The sequence below is a fragment of the Oncorhynchus mykiss genome, chromosome 1, assembly GCF_057628025.1.
Source record: "Oncorhynchus mykiss isolate SJ-2025 chromosome 1, ASM5762802v1, whole genome shotgun sequence".
Classification (NCBI taxonomy): domain Eukaryota; kingdom Metazoa; phylum Chordata; class Actinopteri; order Salmoniformes; family Salmonidae; genus Oncorhynchus; species Oncorhynchus mykiss.
The window spans coordinates 57,559,846-57,580,880 of NC_143022.1; the positions used below are offsets into that span (position 1 = coordinate 57,559,846).

The 21,035-nt window shown below is 43.1% G+C and overlaps 1 protein-coding gene across 1 annotated transcript in view; it reads left to right on the plus strand.

The window, feature by feature from the left end:
* Positions 1 to 21,035, plus strand: part of LOC110532459 (pleckstrin homology domain-containing family A member 5) — a 109,728-nt gene that overhangs the window by 66,976 nt on the left and 21,717 nt on the right. Inside the window, 7 exon segments of the mRNA XM_090184439.1 lie at positions 7,060 to 7,348; positions 7,350 to 7,433; positions 11,320 to 11,540; positions 15,994 to 16,266; positions 16,467 to 16,740; positions 16,979 to 17,062; positions 19,638 to 19,648. Coding sequence (XP_090040565.1) covers positions 7,060 to 7,348; positions 7,350 to 7,433; positions 11,320 to 11,540; positions 15,994 to 16,266; positions 16,467 to 16,740; positions 16,979 to 17,062; positions 19,638 to 19,648 — 1,236 coding nt within the window.

Here is a 21,035-nt window from a genome sequence, read left to right on the forward strand (position 1 = left end):
CTACTTTGTGTCTCACAAAGACATGGCGATTGGAACCAAAAATGTCATATTTGGACTAATCAGACCTTGGTCCAAGCAAGTCACTTTGTCTTCTTACCTTTTGACTGGTACTGTATGTATACTGTATGATGGTGGGTATAGATATTAAGGACAGTATATTCATGAAAAATTTGTGTACAGCCGTTTTGTCACACAACACATTGCCGCAGATGCCTCAAGTTTTGAGAAAGCGTGAAATTGGCATACTGACTGCAGGAATGTCCATCAGAGCTGTTGCCAGTAAATTGAATGTTAATTTCTCTACCATAAGCTGCCTCCAATATCGTTTTAGAGAATTTGTCAGTACTTCCAAACGGCCTCACTGTCACGACTTCCGCCGCCGAAGTCGGTCCCTCTCCTTGTTCGGGCGGCGTTCGGTGGTCGACGTCACCTGTCATCGCTGATCCACATTTAATCATTTTCTACACACCTGGTTTTCATTCCCCCAATTACATGTTCATGTATTTAACCCTCTGTTTCCCCCCTGTTTTTTTGTGTGTGATTGTTTTTATGTTCATGTCGGTTCATGATGGCTGGTTTTTTGACGGGTGCTGTTTTCACCCGTGCGTAATATTTACAGTATGTATTTGGTCAAGTGTATTTGTTACCTTGTGCCTTGATTTATGAGTAAAGTACATTGCTCACTCAGTTTTTGCTCTCCTGTGCCTGACTTCATGCACCAGCTACACTCACCTTCTGACACTCACAACCGCAGACCACGTGTAACCAAGCCAGCCCAGGACCTCCACATCCGACTTCTTCACTTGTGGGATCATCTGAGACCTGCCACTCAGACAACGGATCAAACTGTGGGTTTGCACAATTGTAGAATTTCTACACAAATACTCAGAAAACGTCTCAGTAAAGCATTGCTCGTCGTTCTCACCATGGTCTTGACCTGACTGCAGTTCGGCGTTGCAGCCGACTTCATTGGGCAAAGGCTCACCTTCGATGGCCACTGGTGCGCTGGAGAAGTGTGCTCTTTACAGATGAATCCTGGTTTCAACTCTACCGGGCAGAGGGCAGATAGCGTGTCTGGCATCGTGTGGCAAGCAGTTTGCTGATGTCAACGTTGTGAACAGAATGCCCCATGGTGGCAGTTGGGTTATGGTATGGGCAGGCATAAGCTACGGACAATGAACACAATTAGAATTTATCGATGGCAATTTGAATGAACAGATACCGTGCCGATATCCTGAGGCCCATTGTAGTGCCGTTCATCCGCTTCCATCACCTCATGTTTCAGCATGATAATGCACAGACATCGCAAGGATATGTACACAATTCCTGAAAGCTGAAAAGGTCCCTGTTCTTCCATGGCCTGAATACTCACCAGACATGTCACCCATTGCGTATGTTTGGGATGCTCTGGATTGATGTATACGACAGCCTGTTACGCACAGCCATTGAAGAGGGACAATGTTCCACAGGTGACAATCAACAGCCTGAAGAAGTCTATGCAAAGGAGATGTGTCGCGCTGCATGAGGCAAATGGTGTTTTCTGATGGTGTTTTGGTATTTTCTCAGACCATCAGATACATATCAGTATACCCGCGCATGTGAAATCCGTAGATTAGAGCCTAATGAATTTTTTTAATTGACTGATTTCCTTATATCAAATTGTGTTACGTCCGTCGTTAAATGAAGACCAATGTGCAGCGTGGTAGGCATGCATTTTAATTTTAAATGTTCCACCAAAAACAATAAACAACTCAGCGAACGTAAAGCTAGGAGTGCAACACATGCAACACAAAGACAAGATCCCACAACTGAAGGAGGGAAAAGGGCTGCCTAAGTATGATCCCAAGTCAGAGACAACGATAGACAGCTCCCTCTGATTGGGAACCATACTCGGCCAACAAAGAAATATAAACATAGATTTCCCACCCTAGTCACACCCTGACCTACCAAATAGAGAACTTAAAGTATCTCTAAGGTCAGGGCGTGACAATTAGTAACATGCCAAATACAACCGTACAGTGAAATGCTTACTTACGAGCCCCTAACCGACAATGCAGTTTCATAAAATATATGGAATCGAATAAAAGATAAAAGTAACAAGTAATTAAAGAGCAGAATAACAATTTTGAGGCCATTTTCAGGAGGGTACCGATACAGAGTCAATGTGCGGGGGCACCGGTTAGTTGAGGTAGTACGTACATTTAGGTACAGTTATTAAAGTGACTATGCATAGATGACAACTGAGAGTAGCAGTGGTGTAAAGAGGGGGGGGGGGGGACCAATGCAATAGTCTGGGTATCCATTTGACTAGATGTTCAGGAGTCTCATGGCTTGTGGGTAGAAGCTATTTAGAAGCCTCTTGGACCTCTGCAGTAACAGAGAGAACAGTCTATGACAAGGATGGCTGAAGTCTTTGAAGTCCATTTTTAGGGGCCTTCCTCTGACACCGCCTGGTATAGAGGTCCAGGATGGCAAGAAGCTTGGCCCCAGTAATGTACTGGGCTGTTCGCACTACCCTCGGTATTGCCTTGCGGTCAGAGGCCGAGCAGTTGCCATACCAGGCAGTGATGCAACCAGTAAGGATACTCTAGATGGTGCAGCTGTCAAACCTTTTGAGGATCTGAGGACCCATGCTAAATCTTTTCAGTCTCCTGAGGGGGAATAGGTTTTGTCGTGCCCTCTTCACAACTGTCTCGGTGTGCTTGGACCATGTTTGTTTGTTGGTGATGTGAACACCAAGGAACTTGAAGCTCTCAACCTGCTCCACCGCAGCACCGTCGATGAGAATGGGGGCGTGCTCGGTCCTCTTTTTCCTGTAATCCACAATCTTGTTTGTCTTGATCACGTTGAGGGAGAGGTTGTTGTCCTGGCAGCACACGGCCAGGTCTCTGACCTTCTCCCTATAGGCTGTCTAATCGTTGTCTGTGATCAGGCCTACCTGATCAGCAAATTTGTCATCAGCAAATTTAATGATGGTGTTGGAGTCGTGCCTGACCGTGCAGTCATGAGTGAACAGGGAGTACAGGAGGGGACTGAGTACACACCCCTGAGGGGCCCCTATGTTGAGAATCAGTGTGGTGTATGTTTTGTTACCTACCCTTACTACCTGGGGGTGGCCCGTCAGGAAGTCCAGGATCCAGTTGCAGAGGGAGGTTTTTAGTCCCAGGGTCCTTAGCTTATTGATGAGCTATGGGGGCAATATGGTGTTGAAAGCATGAGTTATAGTCAGTGAATAGCATTCTCACATAGGTGTTCCTTTTGTCCAAGTGGGAAAGGGCAGTGTGGAGTGCAATAGAGATTGCATCATCTGTGGATCTTTTGGGGCGGTATGCAAATTGGAGTGGGTCTAGGGTTTCTGGGATAATGGTGTTGATGTGAGCCATGGCCAGCCTTTCAAAGAACTTCATGGCTACAGAGTCCCAAAGCGGCAGATCTAGTCTTTATCTCAGTGTAGATGCTGCCTGTAAATGTCATCGATGCACTTATTGACAAAGCCAATGACTGATGTGGTGTACTCCTAAATGCCATCGGAGGAATCCCAGAACATATTCCAGTCTGTGCTAGCAAAACAGTCCTGTAGCTTAGCATCTGCTTCATCTGACCACTTTTGCATTGATCTAGTCACTTGTGCTTCCTGCTTTAATTTTTGCTCGTAAGCAGGAATCAGCAGGATAGAATTATGGTCAGATTTGCCAAATGGAGGGCGAGGGAGAGCTTTGTATGCGTCTCTGTGTGTGGAGTATAGGTGGTCCAGAGTTCTTTTTCCTCTGGTTGGCATGCTGATAGATATTTGGTAAAACAGATTTAAGTTTCCCTGCATTAACGTCCCCGGCTACTAGGAGCGCCGTCTCTGGGTGAGCGTTTTCCTGATTGCTTATGGCGGAATACAACTCATTCAATGTTTTCTTAGTGCCAGCCTCTGACTGTGGTGGTATGTAAACAGCTATGAAGAATACAGATGAAAAGTCTCTCGGTAGGTAGTGTGGTCTACAGCTTATCATGAGATATTCTACCTCAGGCGAGCAATAGCTCGAGACTTCCTTAGATATCGTGCACCAGCTGTTATTTACAAAAATACATAGACCACTGCCCCTAGTCTTACCAGACGCCGCTGTTCTATCCTCCTGCCAGTACATTGTATAACTAGCCAGCTGTATGTTGATAATGTCGTTGTTCAGCCACGACTCTGTGACGCATAGGATTTTACAGTTTTAATGTCCCGTTGGTAGTTTAATCTTCCGTGTAACTCGTCGATTTTATTCTCCAAAGATTGCACGTTTGCTATCAGAATGGAGGGAAGTGTGGGGTTTATTCTATCGCCCTACGAATTCATAGAAGGCAGCCCACTCTTCGGCCCCTCTATCTCCGCCGCCTCTTCATGGAGATCACAGGGATCGGGGCCTGTTCCCGAGGAAGCTGTATAACCTTTGTGTCGGGCTCGTCAGATTCGTGTAAGGAAAAAAAGGATTCTGCTAGTCCATGGTGAGTAATCGCAGTCATGATGTCTATAAGTTATTTTTGATCATAAGAGACAGTAGGGGCAACATTATGTACAAAATAAGTTTAAAAAAAATGTTTTTACAACGCAGATAAACAAACAAAAAAACACAACGTCTGCCTTCCTCTCCTGCGCCAACAATACTTCAACATTGTTGCATGTTGCGTTTATATTTTTCTTCAGTTTACACAGGGCAGCAGACTATAAAGTGCAGGCTTGAGTACTAGGTGGATGCCGGCTAGTAACAGTGAGTACAGTTCAGGGCAGGATACTGGGCGGAGGCTAGCTAGTGGTGACTATTTTACATTCTGATGGTCTGGATATAGAAGCTGTTTTTCAGTCTCTCGGAACCAGCTTTGATGCAGCTGTACTGTCTCCACCTTCTAGGTACTGGGGTGAACAGGCCATGGCTCGGGTGGCTGAGGTCCTTCCTGTGACACCAGGTGCTGTCCATGTCCTGGAGGGTAGGCAGTGTGCCCCAGTTAAAACGTTGGGCTCTGGAGAGCACTGCGATTGTGGATGTTGCAGTTGCCGTACTAAGCGGTGATACAGCCCAAAAGGATGCTCTTAATGGTTCATCTGTAGAAGTTTGTGAGGGTCTTACGGGCCAAAGCAAATTTCTTCAGCCTCCTGAGGTTTGAAGAGGCTCTGTTTTGCTTTCTTCACCACACTGTCTGTGTGGATGGACTATTTTAGGTTGTCAGTGATGTGCATACCTAGGAACTTGAAGCTTTTCACCCTCTTCACTGTGGCCCTGTCGATGTGGATAGGGACGTGCTTCCTCTGCTGTCTCCTGAAGTCCACGATCAGCTCCTTCGTCTTGTTGACGTTGAGGGAGAGGCTATTTTCCGGGCACCACCCTGCCAGGGCCCTAACCTTCTCCCTGTAGGGACTGGCGCAAATGGCACTTTAGTCTATTTATTAATCTCATCCCATCTCCTCTACTGCTTTTGCCCTTTTCCTTACCTTCTCTTACTCTTAAAACCTGGTGGTACAGTCTTAAAGTCTACCTCTTGTAATTCAACCAAAACATGTTGCTTTATCTTGGAACTCATAATAACCTTTACTGTATTTGTACCCATCGTACCTCTACTCTAGTTGTTTGAGCATAAAACCTTTCATGCATTCATAAAAACACCCAGAAGTAAACAACCTTAAATACAAAAATAAAACTACCTCGCAGCCTTTCTTCCAGCTAAATATACTCCTGATCAGCCAGTCAGTGGTGTGCAATGCAGCAGAAACATGCCTGATGAGGTCATACAGACAAGGTTTTCATAGGGCCCTATGTGACTTCCATAGTCCTGAAAGAGACACAGACAAGCAGAGGGCAGGGAAACACATTATGTTGCTGGCTACTGCCATTAAACACCAACAGTCTGAGTTTAACAAATTGGTCTCTCTTACTTTTCTTTCTATCTCTTTTTCTCTGTGCCTCTATTCCACTCTCTATCTCGCTCACCCTCTTCTCACTTTTCACTCTCTTCTCACTTTTCACTCTCTCTTAACACTGAGATTCCCACACTGTGTCTTCCGGTGGATTGCCTTTGTTGACGTGACCTTCAGCTCATACAAGTCAAAGGACCAATGGTATCCATTACCTTGAGAGAGCCAAGGCACCAACCTGTTTAACAGATATGTGTGCGTGCCTGCATGTGTGTGTGTGGAACTCATATGGAACTGCATGAGTGCTTGACCCCAGAGAGGTCAGGGAGGGGTTGCCAGCAGGTCTGATGAGCGGCAGCATCTTCCGGGCCTGTCAGTCTGGACTGGAGTCAGAGCCAATAGTTTATTGGTCTTCTCTGGTTTCCTCTCTCAGCACTGGGCTGGCAGCTGCAGGATCTATTGTAGCTTAGCCCCTCATAGAATCACTTTCCCTTTGTCTCAGAGCAGCAGCAATATCAGCATAAAGCATGGCTGAGTGTCAGAGATGGATCCGGGTTCAAATACTATTTGAAATATTTCAAATCCTTTTAGTTTTTGCTTTAGTCTGTCTGTAATGCCAGTTGGGTGGAATTTGCACTTCTGTGACTATTCTGTTGGTTCCATTGTGCCAGGCAAGCTCAATCAATTCCAGATAAATTACCAGTATTTGAAAACATTCAAAATATTATTTGAACCCAAGTCTGTCTCAGAGCTGCTGCCCACGTATTATAAGGTTTGGCTGAGTGTCAGAGAGGAAGGTTGTTATGAGTGTCAGAGAGGAAGGTTCTATTATGATATATTCTGACTGGATAAAGGACTCAATCATTGCATCTGTGGAAACACTGTCATTGGTGCCTTATATAAGGCTTTGCTTGGCTGATTTAGTTATTGGTCTCTATGTGGGGTGTTGCTCCCTTCTCTCTCTCACTCTCTCCTGTGCAACGGTATCTTGATTATATCTTGTATCTTGGATCGTTGACTTTGCTCTCCTTTAATTCTCTCTCATTCCTCCCTCTCTCCATACCCCTCTCTCCTCATCTTCCTCCTCCTCCCCTCCTCTTCCTCTTCCTCCTCCCCTTTCCTCATCCTCCCATCATCCTCCGATCCATCCTCTCTCCCTCTTTCCATCTCTCCAGCAGGTTAATACAAGTAGAACAGTGCCGTCCTCAGGACTTCAGTAACCACATTACCCAGAACCACCGAACAGTCCTAACCCGACCAGTGATCCAGAACAACAAGCGGAACCAAGCTGAGGCTGAGCAGGAACAGGAACTTTACACCGTTGCTGCCATAACCAAGGTAACCTCCACCGAGGAGAAGGGGAACAGGAAGCAGTGTGACGCGGAGCGCTACGGTTTCCAGAAAGAAGGAGCAGAGAGAGACCGTCCGCTTACTAAGATCAACAGCATCAAACCTCAGCCGGACAAAGGAAGCAGCTGTTGCTGCTAACATCAGAGATGGATCCCCACGACAGGCAGACACACCAGAAGGGCTCTACAGATCCCCACAGGTGAACACAAGATATACAAATGGACATAAGAACCAGTGGTGGAAAAAGTACTTGAGTAAAAGTAAAGATACCTTAATAGAAAATTACTCAAGTAAAAGTGACTCACACAGTAAATTAGTACTTGAGTAAATGTCTAAAATATTTGGTTTAAAATATACTTAAGTATTAAAAGTAAAAGTGTGAATAATTTAAAATTCCTTATATTAAGCAAACCAGACTGCACAATTTTTATTTTATTTATTTTACGGATAGCCAAGGGCACACTCCAACAGTCAAACATAATTTAGAAACGATGCATTTGTGTTTAGTGAGTCCGCCAGATCAGAGGCAGTAAGGATGACCAGGGAGGTTCTGTTGATAAGGGTATGAATTGGACCATTTTCTGTCCTACTAAGCATTCAAAATGTAACGAGTACTAAGTTACGAGTTACGAGTTAAAAGTACATTATTTTCTTTATGACTGTAGTGAAAGTAAAAGTTGTCAAAAATATAAATAGTAAAGTACAGATACCCCAAAAAACAACTTAAATATTACTTTAAAGTATTTTTTACTTAAGTACTTTACACCACTGATAAGAACAGAGCACTAGCTTGAAGTCAGCCATGCCTACCTAACGACACTGTTAAATGAACACTTAAGCTGTGACTGACCCTGATATTTATTCTATGATACTGATCAAGACTGTCCCTGATGATCAAGACTGTCCCTGATGGCATCTTCAACACATACACTACAGTACCAGTAAAAAGTTTGGACACACCTACTCATTCCAGGGTTTTCTTTAATTGTACTATTTTCTACATTGTAGAATAACAGTGAAGACAGCAAAACTATGAATAACACATATGGAATCATGTAGTAACCAGTCAATCCGAAACATTTCAAGAACTTTGAATGTTTCTTCAAGAGCAGTCGCAAAAACCATCAAGCGCTATGATGACCGCCACAGGAACAGAAGACCCAGAGATACATCTGCTGCAGAGTATAAGTTCATTAGAGTTACCAGCCTCAATAATCGTCAATTAACTGCACCTCAGATTGCACTTCACAGAATTCAAGTAACCGACACGTCTCAACATCAACTGTTCAGAGGAGACTGAGTAAATCAGGCCTTCATGGTCGAATTGCTGCAAAGAAACCACTACTAAAGGACACCAATAATAAGAAGAGACTTGCTTGGGCCAAGCAATGGACATTAGACTGGTGGAAATCTGTCCTTTGGTCTGATGAGTCCAAATATGAGATTTTTGGTTCCAATCGCCATGTCTTTGTGAGACGCAGAGTACGTGAATGGATGATCTCTGCCTGTGTGATTCCCACCGTGAAGCATGGAGGAGGAGGTGTGATGGTGTCGGGATACTTTGCTGATGACACTGTCTGTGATTTATTTAGAATTCAAGGCACACTTAACCAGCATGGCTACCACAGCATTCTGCAGCGATATGCCATCACATCTGGTTTGCCCTTAGTGGGGCTATCATTTGTTTCTACAGGAAAATTGCCCAAAACACACCTCCAGGCTTTGTAAGGGTCATTTGGCCAAGAAGGAAAGTGATTGAGTGCTGCGTCAGATGACCTGGCCTCCACAATCCCCCGACCTCAACCCAGTTGAGATGGTTTGGGTTAAGTTGGATGGCAGAGTGAAGGAAAAGCAGCCAACAAGTGCTCAGCATATGTGGGAACTCTTTCAAGACTGTTTTGGTTTCTACATGATTCCATATGTGTTATTTCATAGTTTTGATGTCTTCACTATTATTCTACAATGTAGAAAATAGTAAAACTATAGAAAACCCTTGAATGAGTAGGTGTGTCCAAACTTTTGATTGGTACTGTATATACAAAAGTATGTGGACCCCCCCTTCAAATTAGTTGATTTGGCTATTTCAGCCAGACCCGTTGCTGACAGGTGTATAAAATCGAGCAAACAGCCAGGCAATCTCTATAGACAAACGTTGGCAGTAGAATGTCCTTACTGAAGAGCTCAGAGACTTTCAATTTGGCACCGTCATAGGATGCCACCTTTCCAACAAGTCAGTTCGTCAAATTTCTGCCGTGCTAGAGTTGCCCCGGTCAACTGTAAGTGCTGGTAATGTGAAGTGGAAACGTCTAGAAGCTCAACGACTCAGCCGCGAAGAACGGGACCGCCAAGTGCTGAAGAACATAACATCGTCTGTCCTCGGTTGCAACAATCATTACCAAGTTCCAAACTGCCTCTGGAAGCAACGTTAGCACAATAACTGTTCATCAGGAGCTTTATACTGTGAAGGATCCGCCCCTTTTGTCCTTGAAGCAAGGATATGCATATTATTGGTACCAGTTGAAAGGAAACACTTTGAAGTTTGTGGAAATGTGAAAGAAATGTTGGATAATATAACACAACAGTTCTGGTAAAAGATAATACAAACAACCGTTATTAAAAAAAAAAAAAAAATGCACCATCTTCGAAATGCAAGAAAAAGACCTTAATGTATTATTCCAGCCCAGGTGCAATGTAGATTTTGGCCACTAGGTGGCAGCGGTGTATGTGCAACGTTTTGGACTGATGCAATGAACCATTGCATTGCTGCAAAAAAATGTCTATCAAGACTGCCCAAATCTGCATAATTTGTTTGTTATTAAATGGGTTTCCATGGCCGAGCAGCAGCACACGCCTAAGTTCACCATGCGCAATGCCATGCATCGGCTGGAGTGGTGTAAAGCTCGCCACCATTGGACTCTGGAGCAGGTGAAATGCGTTCTCTGGAGTGATGAGTCACACTTCACCATCTGGCAGTCTAACTGACGAATCTGGGTTTGGCGGATGCCAGGAGAACGATACCTGCCCCAATTCTTAGTGCCAACTGTAAAGTTTGGTGGAGGAGGAATAATGATCTGGGGCTGTTTTTCATGGTTCAGGCTAGGCCCCTTAGTTCCAGTGAATGGAAATCTTAACGCTACAGCATATAATGACATTCTAAACGATTCTGTGCTTCCAACTTTGTGGCAGCAGTTTGGGAAAGGCCCTCTCCTGTTTCAGCATGACTATGCCCCCGTGCACAAAGTGAGGTCCATACCGAAATGGTTTGTCGAGATCGTGTGGAAAAACTTGACTGGCCTGCACCGAGCCCTTATCTCAACCATGAATTGGAAAGCCGACTGCGAGCCAGGCCTAATCGTCCAACATCAATGCCTGACCTCACTAATGCTCTTGTGGCTGAATGGAAGCCTGTCCCCTCAGCAATGTTCCAACATCTAGTGGAAAGCCTTCACAGAAGAGTGGAGGATGTTATAGCAGCAAAGGGGGAACCAACACCATATTAATGCCCATGATTTTGGAACGAGATGTTCGACGAGCAGGTGTACACATTCTTTTGGTTTTGGTGGTGTAGTTCTGCACTATAGATCGAATCAGAGTTAGATTATTTGTTACATTGTATTTTTTTCATTTGGTCCAGTTGGTTTCACATTCTCTTTGGTCTTCGCCTCTCGTTCTTTTCCTGTGTTTGGTCCGGACTGTGTTCACACCTGCAACAAACCTTACCATGGTACAAATGGAGAATGACCGAGACCACTCTTTTTGAGTGAACCACAGTGCGACTTTTGGTGCTCTTCTGAGTGTGGATAGTGTGTTCACACCAGTCCAAACTAACCGAACTAAGGGGGTAAATGCACCAGATTTTGGTAAAACCGCTCCAAAACAATTTGGTGTGAAGGCCACCTTAATGATATAACTTGTATTGCTGTTGTTTCCTTTATTGGTATACTCTATTTTATGTAATTTTTATTAGTTGAAACATTGTTCATTGTAAATTGCAGCTGTAGTATTTCATTGTAAATGTCATCCATTTCAAGGAGAGCTTGTGATATTTCTACAATGTGAGAATAAGTTTGAACTTCAAACTCTAGGTGAATGGGTCCAGGGACCGGAGCCCAGGGGAGATGATGGCCCACCACGAGCCCCACCAGACCCCCTCCATTCTGGGCAGCATGACCACTACCACTCCTACCCCCCAGTACCCCCAGCAAGAGCCTGAGCCCAGGGCCCTGACCAGGACCAGCTCCATGCAGCAGTTGGAACAGTGGGTCCGCACACAGAGAGTACGCAACCAGGACGACGACACTAGAAGGTGGGTGGGTGGGTATTTTCTTGGTGTCTCAAAATGTTATCTCAGAGAACTTGAAATGTGTATGTATTCCTGGACTGAACAAATAATTCCGGAATAGAAATTCAATTCAGAAGCCAATACAGTAAATGACTGCATGAACTGCCTCAGTTCCTTCACTTCTGGTGCAGTTTTTATTATTTTTATTACATATTTGTGATCACTACAAGTAGTGTGCATGACTTGTTTTTCTTTATTTTTTACACATTGTTCACTGACCTCTCTGATACTTTTTCAGACCCACAAAATAGTGTGCGTCCTCTCTCTGATCCAAACCCTTTTAGAAACGTAAAGCCCTCTGTAGTTTCCTACTTTTTGATTCCAGTCACACTGACCAGACCAGAAGACATACTGTAGGCCTACACTTGATGCCAAATGTATGAGAGTCTGCTCCTGTCTTCAGTGCAGTAGAAGTTATTGTAGGACAGTTAATTGTGTATTGTTCTTTCTGGACTGTAAGAAAAATGGATCAATACAGTATTCTTCTTCTTATAGCCTGTATCATCTGACAGCAGATGAAAGAGAGGGGTGAAAGTGAACTAGTCTTAGTCCTGTTAGAAATTCTGAATCATGCAGCAGCCCAGCACCAGCATCTAGTGACAGACCGCGCACGCGCGTGCGTGTGTGTGTGTGTGTTTACAAAACACTGCAGTCTAAAGCACCTCTTTTTTTTAAACATGAATGACAATTATTACTTCCATTATTTTAAGCCACACATTTGGCATGTACTATGACTATGACTATCTCACCGAAACCAAGCAGGCAGCAGCATTTGCAAACGCTACAGTTTAAAGTGCGTATTAAAGTGAGAATAGTCATTCTGCAATATGAGATCATTGCTGGGTGTTTGGATTTCAGTATTGTGTTAAATCTGTATCTCGAGCCAAACAGAACAGATAGGAACTCATAAATCATTCATGGTAATGCAGTAAACCACAGAGATGCAGAGGACGAGAGATGGACTGACTAACCGACTGCTCATCTGGGCAAGTTGGTGTTCATTAGGCACCAAACGGAATAAAATGGACTGAAGCAGGGAGGAATTATCTGGACTCTGGTCTAATAAGAACAACTTTTTTTTCATTTTAAGAGTCAACATGTTTTGCTACTGTGCTTTACTGAACACAACCCCGGGCTTGCCCGCTTAATTGGGGGAGGAATGCTCAGCTTGACCCATCCAGCCAGATCCTTCAGAGCATCTCCTCATCTTAATTTGGGCTATGGCCTGATATCTCCATCCAGACAGCAGCCACTTAAATGTTTGCTCCATCTGAACTCCTACTTCTCCAGCAGTTTGTGTGTGCGTGCGTGCTCTGTTTACCATTACTGGGCATAAATGGTCTCCATGCCTCACCCCAACCTGCTCCACCGCAGCAGTTACGCATGATGCTTCATTTCCCCTGAGTTCAGTAGCAGTCTCCAGTCTCTAGTTGCGTTATCCAGCATCTGTAAGTGAGGGTAATAGGCTGCTCTGGCTATCTTTTCTTTCTGTTTCTGGCTATCTCTCAGTCTCTATCTGCACTGTCTCTAATCTGTGCAAATATTTTTGGTTGGTAGAATAATCATATTTGGCTTAAGGGTGTTTCTTCTCTTTCCTTTGAAGCATGTCTGTGTGTGCATACGTTTGCTCACACACTTCACACTCCTCAAACACCATGGTGTGTTTATCATATCTGTTACACACACACACATGGGTTATGGCAGCTGACAAATTATTGAAAATAACAGTGGCTAAGGGTTCATAGCACAGATGAACTCACCACAAGGTTGGACAAAAAATGTAATCTGGATTTCAGCTAGAAAAATGTGTCGTTAACAGTGTGTGTATGCACTCGCAGGATAGTGGTGAGAAGTTTTACAATTAAAGCTGCTTGCTGTTAGCATGTATATAAAGTCTCATAGATACAGAGTTTGCTAAGGAGAGGAAGTCTTTAACTCTTCATTGAGTGTATTTGTCCTCCAGGGATGTGTTTTCTTCATCCTCTGCATACAGTGCATTCGGAAAGTATTCAGACCCATTGACTTTTTCCACATTTTGTTACTTTACAGCCTTCTTCTAAAATGTATTTTCCCTCATTTAATCTATGTACAATACCACATAATGACAAAGCAAAAACAGATTTTTAGAAATGTTTGCAAATGTATTAAAAATTAAAAACTGAAATCACATGAACATTCAGACCCTTTATTCAATACTTTCTTGAAGCACCTTTGGCAGCGATTAGAGCCTTGAGTCTTCTTGGGTATGACGCTACAAGCTTGGCACATCTATATTTGGCGAGTTTCTCCAATTATTCTCTGCAGATCCTCTCAAGCTCTGTCAGGTTGGATGGGGAGCGCTGATGCACAGCTATTTTCAGGTCTCTCCAGAGATGTTCGATCGGGTTCAAGTCTGGGCTCTGGCTGGGCCACTCAAGGACGTTCAGAGACTAGTCCCGAAGCCACTCCTGCGTTGTCTTGGCTCAGTCCAAGGAGTTCAATCTTGGTTTCATCAGACCAGAGGATCTTGTTTCTCATGGTCTGAGTTCTTTAGGTGCCTTTTGCCAAAATCCAAGTGGGCTGTCATTTGCCTTTTACTGAGGAGCTGCTTCCATCTGGCCACTCTACCATAAAGGCCTGATTGGTGGAGTGCTGCAGAGATGGTTGTCCTTTTGGAAGGTTCTCCACAGAGGACCTCTGGAGCTCTATCAGAGAGACCATTGGGTTCTTGGTCACCTCCCTGACCAAGGCTCTTCTCCCCCGATTGATCAGTTTGGACGGGCGGGCAGCTCTACGAAGAGTCTTGGTGGTTCCTAACTTCTTCCATTTAAGAATGATGTAGAACACTGTGTTCTTGGGGACCTTCAAAGCTGCAGAAATGTTTTGGTACACTTCCCCAGGTCAGTGCTTCGACACAATCCTGTCTCGGCCAATTCCTTTGACCTCATGAATTGGTTTTTGCTCTGACATGCATTGTAAACTGTGGAATCTTATGTAAACAGGTGTGTGCCTTTCCTAATCATGTCCAATCAATTGAATTTACCACAGATGGACTCCAATCAAGTTGTAGAAACATTTCAATGTTGATCAGTGGAAACAGGATGCACCCAAGCTCAATTTCGAGTCTCATCGCAAAGAGTCCGAATTTTAATTTTATATGCATTTGCAAAAATATCTAGAAACCTTTTTTCTCTTTGTCATTAGGGGCTATTTTGTGTAGATTGATGAGGATGTATATATTTTTTAATCAATTTTAGAATAAGGCTGTAACATAGCAAACTGTTTAAATACTCTGAATGCACTGTATATCACTGAAATTGACCTACAGCCCAAATCAATATTCTCTATATACTGGTGTTATATGTTGTCAAATCAAAGGGTAACAGGATACCAAACCTTTATTACTCTCTTGAAGCATATGGGTACAGAAATCTGGGATATTCTGATTGAATATGTCTGTAAACACACCAGCCAGCTGGTCTGCACATGCTCTGAGGACGCGGCTAGGGATGCCGTCTGGGCCGGCAGGCTTGCAGGGTTAACACATTTACATTTTTTACTCACGTTGGCCACTGTGAAGGAGAGCCCACAGGTTTTGGTGTGGGCCGTGTCAGTGGCATTGTATTGTCCTCAAAGCAAGCAAAGAAGTTCTTTAATTTGTCTGGCAGCAATACATTGGTGTCCGCGACTGGGCTTGTTTTCTTTTTGTAATCCGTGATTGATTGTAGACCCTGCAACATACGTCTCGTGTCTGAGCCGTTGAATTGTGACTCTACTTTGTCTCTATACTGATGCTTAGCTTGTTTGATTGCCTTGCTGAGGGAATAGCTACACTGTTTGTATTCGGTCATGTTTCCGGACACTTTGCCATGATTAAAAGCAGTGGTTTGGGCTTTCAGTTTTGCGCAAATGCTGCCATCAATCTACTGTTTCTGGTTAGGGAAGGTTTTAATAGTCACAACATCACTGATGCACTTGCTAATAAACTCGCTGAACGAGTCAGCGTATTCATCAATGTTGTTGTCTGAGGCTATCTGGAACATATCCCAGTCCACGTGATCGAAGCAATCTTGAAGCGTAGATTTCGATTGGTCGGACCAGCGTTGGGGCGGCAGGTAGCCTAGTGGTTAGAGCGTTGGACTAGTAACTGAAAGGTTGCAAGATTGAATCCCTGAGCTGACAAGGTAAAAATCTGTTGTTCTGCCCCTGAACAAGGCAGTTAACCCACTGTTCCTAGGCAGTCATTGAAAATAAGAATTTGTTCTTAACTGACTTGTCTTGTTAAATAAAGGTAAAAAAAATATTTAAAAAAACAGAACCGAGCATGGGCATTTCCTTTTTAGTTTCTGTCTATAGGCTGGGAGCAACAAAATGGAATTGTGGTCAGATTTGTCTTGATCACATCTCTGATCCTCCTCTTTCTCTTCTCTCTTCTCAGTGTCATGTCGTACCAGACCCTGCCTAGGAACATGCCCAGCCACCGGGCACCTCCAGTCATGCCCCACTGTGGGGACCCTGGCTACCGTACCTTACCCAGGAACAGCATGGTGCGGCCGGACAGTATCTGCAGCATGTCCCCTACCATATACGACCAGGCCCTAGGCATGGGGCTGGGTCTGGGGATCTCGCCTGCAGACAAGAGGCGCTCCATGAGGGACGACACCATGTGGCAGCTGTACGAGTGGCAGCAGAGAATGGGCTACACTCCCAGGTAGGCATGAGACTTTAGAAATATAATTGGATATTCCCATTCAAGTTAATGTTATGTAATGCTGGACCGTCAGCCATATTGAGTGTACCCATGAGTGCACCAGTCAAATTGCAGCGGTCTCCTATTGGCATTTCCATTGACTTCCTGAATTGACGGAATTGAAATTAAATGTACCCTAAGCAGTATAATGTCACACCTAGCCCCAGGCCGACGTCGTCCACGCCCGGGCCGTATGGGACCCTGCCCAGCCCCAAGACCATGATCAACTTGTCTGAGCACCAGGGTGACAGTCACCAATCTATCCAATCTATCCCCCCCTCGCCTTCCCACGGCTCCTTGTCCATGTACGGAGGCTACTCGCCCCTCCGCTCCTCCTACAACCACAGCTCCACTGGTTCAGAAGTGGGCTTGGCTGTATACCAGGGGGATATCACTATAGACAGGAGACACAGCAGGACATCACACCTCAATAAGGTGAGAGGACTAGTATGGACATGGGTCTTCTAACACCTGGCTGTATTATTATTATTTTTGCAACGTGACATGAGTATCAACAATTCTTATTGAACAATTGCAGGAAGTTCCTCCATGGTCCAGTCTGTTTTCATCCGTTTAGTGCCTAATGAAGACAACCCTGGCCCGCAATGGGGATGTATGCTTGCTGAAAATTCCCCTGATTGATTACAACCCTGCCTCTCTCTCTCTTCTCCAGTATGCCTACCCGCCTGACAGGAGGCCAATGCCAGCTGGGATCCCTGTCCAGACCATCACTGCCCAATCTCTGCAAGGCAAAACAGTCAGTTCACTTCCCTCTCTCTCTCTCTCTCCTTCTTTCCCTCCCTCTTTTCTGGTCTGGCCTACTGTACCCTGCCCTTGGCCTTCATACACAGTCAGGCTCACTTCTGTGATATATTGTCTACTTATAACTGGTTGATTAAAGTAAGGAAATACAGTATGTTTTCCAAGCACTAACTGCAGTTTTGGAATAATAGATGTGTCTCATCTATTTTAGGCTTTTTGCAAACTGTGCAGCTACAGTGTGCCTAGGCAGGTTCCAGGATGAAATATGCAACCAAAACATTGTTTTGATGAAGGCAAATAGCATATCCTTGCTCACGCACTTTTTCAGTTCTGCCCAGAAATGTTTATATAAGATTGAGGTCAGGGCTTTGTGATGGCCACTCCAATACCTTGACTTTGTTGTCCTTAAGCCATTTCGCCACGACTTTGGAAGTATGCTTGGGGTCATTGTCCATTTGGAAGACCCATTTGCAACCAAGCTTTAACTTCCTGACTGAAGTTGAGATGTTGCTTCAATATATCCACATAATTTTCCTGCCACATGATGCCATCTATTTTGTGAAGTGCACCAATCCCTCCTGCAGCAATGCACCCCCACAACATGATGCTGCTACCCCCATAACATGATGCTGCTACCCCCATGCTATACGGTTGGGATGGTGTTCTTCGGCTTGCAAGTCTCCCCCTTTTTCCTCCAAACATAACGATGGTCATTATGGCCAATCAGTTATATTTGTGTTTCATCAGACCATAGGACATTTCTCCAAAAAGTATGATCTCTCGTGTCCCCATGTGCAGTTGCAAACCGTAGTCTGTTTTGGAGCAGTGGCTTCTTCCTTGCTGAGCGGCCTTTCAGGTTATGTCGATATAGGACTCATTTTACTGTGGCTATAGATACTTTTGTACCCGTTTCCTGCAGCATCTTCACAAGGTCCTTTGCTGTTGTTCTGGAATTGATTTGCACTTTTCGCACCAAAGTACGTTCATCTCTAGGAGACAGAATGCGTCTCCTTCCTGAGCGGTATGTTGCCTACGTGGTCCCATGGTGTTTATACTTGCGTACTATTGTTTGTACAGATGAACGTGGTGCCTTCAGGCATTTGGAAATTGCTTCCAAAGGATGAACTATACTTGTGGAGGTCTACAATTTGTTTTCTGAGGCCTTGGCTGATTTCTTTTGCTTTTCCGATGACGTCAAGCAAAGAGGCACTGAGTTTGAAGGTAGGCCTTGAAATACATCCACAGGTACACCTCCAATTGACTGAAATTATGTCCATTAGCCTATCAAAAGCTTCTAAATCCATGACATCATTTTCTGGAATTTTCCAAGCTGTTTAAAGGCACAGTCAACTTAGTGTATGTAAACTTCTGACCCATTGGAATTGTGGAACAGTGAATTATAAGTGAAATAATATGTCTGTAAACAATTCTTGGAAAATTACTTGTGTCATGCACAAAGTAGATGTCCTGACCGACTTGCCAAAACTACAGTTTGTTAACAAGAAACTGTGGAGTGGTTGAAAAATGAGTTTTAATGACTCCAACCTAAGTGTATGTAAACTTCCGACTTCAAATATATATTATTCTATTGGTTGCAAGAATTTTGTATAATAATTTAAATAAAAAATTGTGAAGTTTTGAATCCAGTGTCGTTTGGAGTATCAGTTCATAAACCATGTGCCATGGAATCGGTACGTCGAAAAGCTCTTCCCAACTATTTTGCAATCTATATGGCAGCGCTGTAATTGTTTTGGTCCTTAAATTAAACTGGTGTACTTTTTTATTTATCACAATTTTCTTTAACCAATTATGGTCTTTAACGCAGGGCCGACAGACAAGTTTCCCCCTTTCCACTTTCCCCTTCCATTTTTGCAGTAATCCTGCAATTAGTTGCTTGTAGTTTTGGGTAGAGCAGACATTTCCATATATTTTTGTTTCCTGCATGTGTGACATAACTCCACCAGCCTATTATGATATAATTAGAAAGATTATACCTTTTTTTCCATTTATTTTTTTATTTTTTTATATCTATTAGTATTTGAATTTAACAATAACATTTGTTGTGTTATTTGTTCTGTTTTTTTTTTCTCAGGTGGATTAAATTGGATTTGCAACCAACTTTCTATGGCTTGTTTTAAAAATAGCGATATTTGTGAGATTATTTCCTTTTCAAATAACTGAAAGTGAGAGGTTGAAATCTGAATACCTTTTTTTGACTGAAGCCTTAAGTGAGAGATCTAATGCTTTAATATTTAATCATTTCTATCTTCCAAATTCATATTCCTTACGGCTTGCAGGTTCCAAATAAGATTTAATATTTTTTTCTCATACAGTATATTTTAAATAACTGTTCGCTAGGTGTAGAGAATACCATAATCAAATACAGTAGGTAAACTGGGATATGACTAAATAGTTAATCTGGATGATTTTTCCACAAATAGACAGGTATTTTCCTTTTCATGGTAGCTAGATTTTACCTATTTTTGCTAACTTTATATAAAAATGTATTGGAAACAGATCATTTATTTGTTCTGGGATTTGTATACTGAGTATGTCCACATCATCGTCAGGTGGACAAGTGGTAAACTACACAGTAATGTAAAAGTTGTATTTTTTACTATCCAATACCTAATAATTTCTTGTAATCCAGAGAGGTTAGAAAAAGTATCTAGATCCTCTATGAGGCTGTTGAGTGATTCTAATTGTGGATTTACAAGGACACCTTTTGTTTTTAAGCCCTGGATTTCTAACCCCTTGATATTATTGTTGGATCTGATTTTAATAGCTAACATTTCGATGGCCATAATAAATAGATATGCCGATAGTGTACAGCCTTGTTTTACTCCTCTTGACAGTTTAAAACTTTCTGAGAAGTAGCCACTATTTACTATTTTACAACTAGGGTTATTATACATGACTTTAACCCATTTTATAATAAATTCTCTAAAATGTAAATGTTCCAGGCATTTATATATAAACTCCAGTCGTACTTTATCAAAAGCCTGGTTTCCCAGATTTTCTCATTAATTGAGGTAGCGTACGCTGAAGAGACACACACAGCTTACTCCCTAAAAAGAATCTCAGCAGATGTTGCCCGGAAATTAGAAACTCCAACATAGTGATCTTGAAAAGTGGACTGACTAAGTAGGCTTAGTGGGGTTGGGTACAGTAATGAATTCAGGACTTTGTTTTTTAAGTGTCTTTTAAGTCGTCAGACAGGGATTTAAGTCATGTAGGGCACCCAAACTTGCGATGGGAAACGGTTGTTTGTGATCAAGGGGTTAATAGTCGCACCACTGCATGAATAATGGTGACACTTTTGTCAATGGCGTGACATTGATTTTCTTCACCTAGTCGTCATGGCATTCACGCAGTCAGTGGTGTTGTGTGACACATGACATGCCTATGACCTATTATGCAATACAACACAGTAAGAAAAATAGTGGGGTTTTCTATCCTCCCTTTACTCAAATTCATCTTCTCATGTCCAACAGTTTGTCCTTCTATGTATCTCTTAGATCTGACTTGTTTGCCCTGTCTGGCTGTCTGTCTTTTTCTGTCATTCTCTATCTTTCTGTACATCCGTCTTATATCAGTTAACCTCTCTAGGGTATGTGGGACACTAGCGTCCCACCTGGCCAACATCCAGTGAGATTGCAGAGCGCCAAATTCAAATACAGAAATATTCATTATAAAAATCAGAAAAGATACAACTATTTTACATAGGTTTAAAGATTAACTTCTTGTGAATCCAACCACGGTGTCAGATTTCAAAAATGCTTTAAACAATTATTTGAGAACATAGCCCAGCAGACAAATCATTACAAACAGTAACCAGCCAAGTAGAAGAGTTACACAAGTCAGAAATAGAGATCAAATGAATCACATACCTTTGATCTTCATATGGTTGCACTCAGAAGACATACATTTATTCAATAAATGTTCCTTTTGTTCGATAAAGTCTCTCT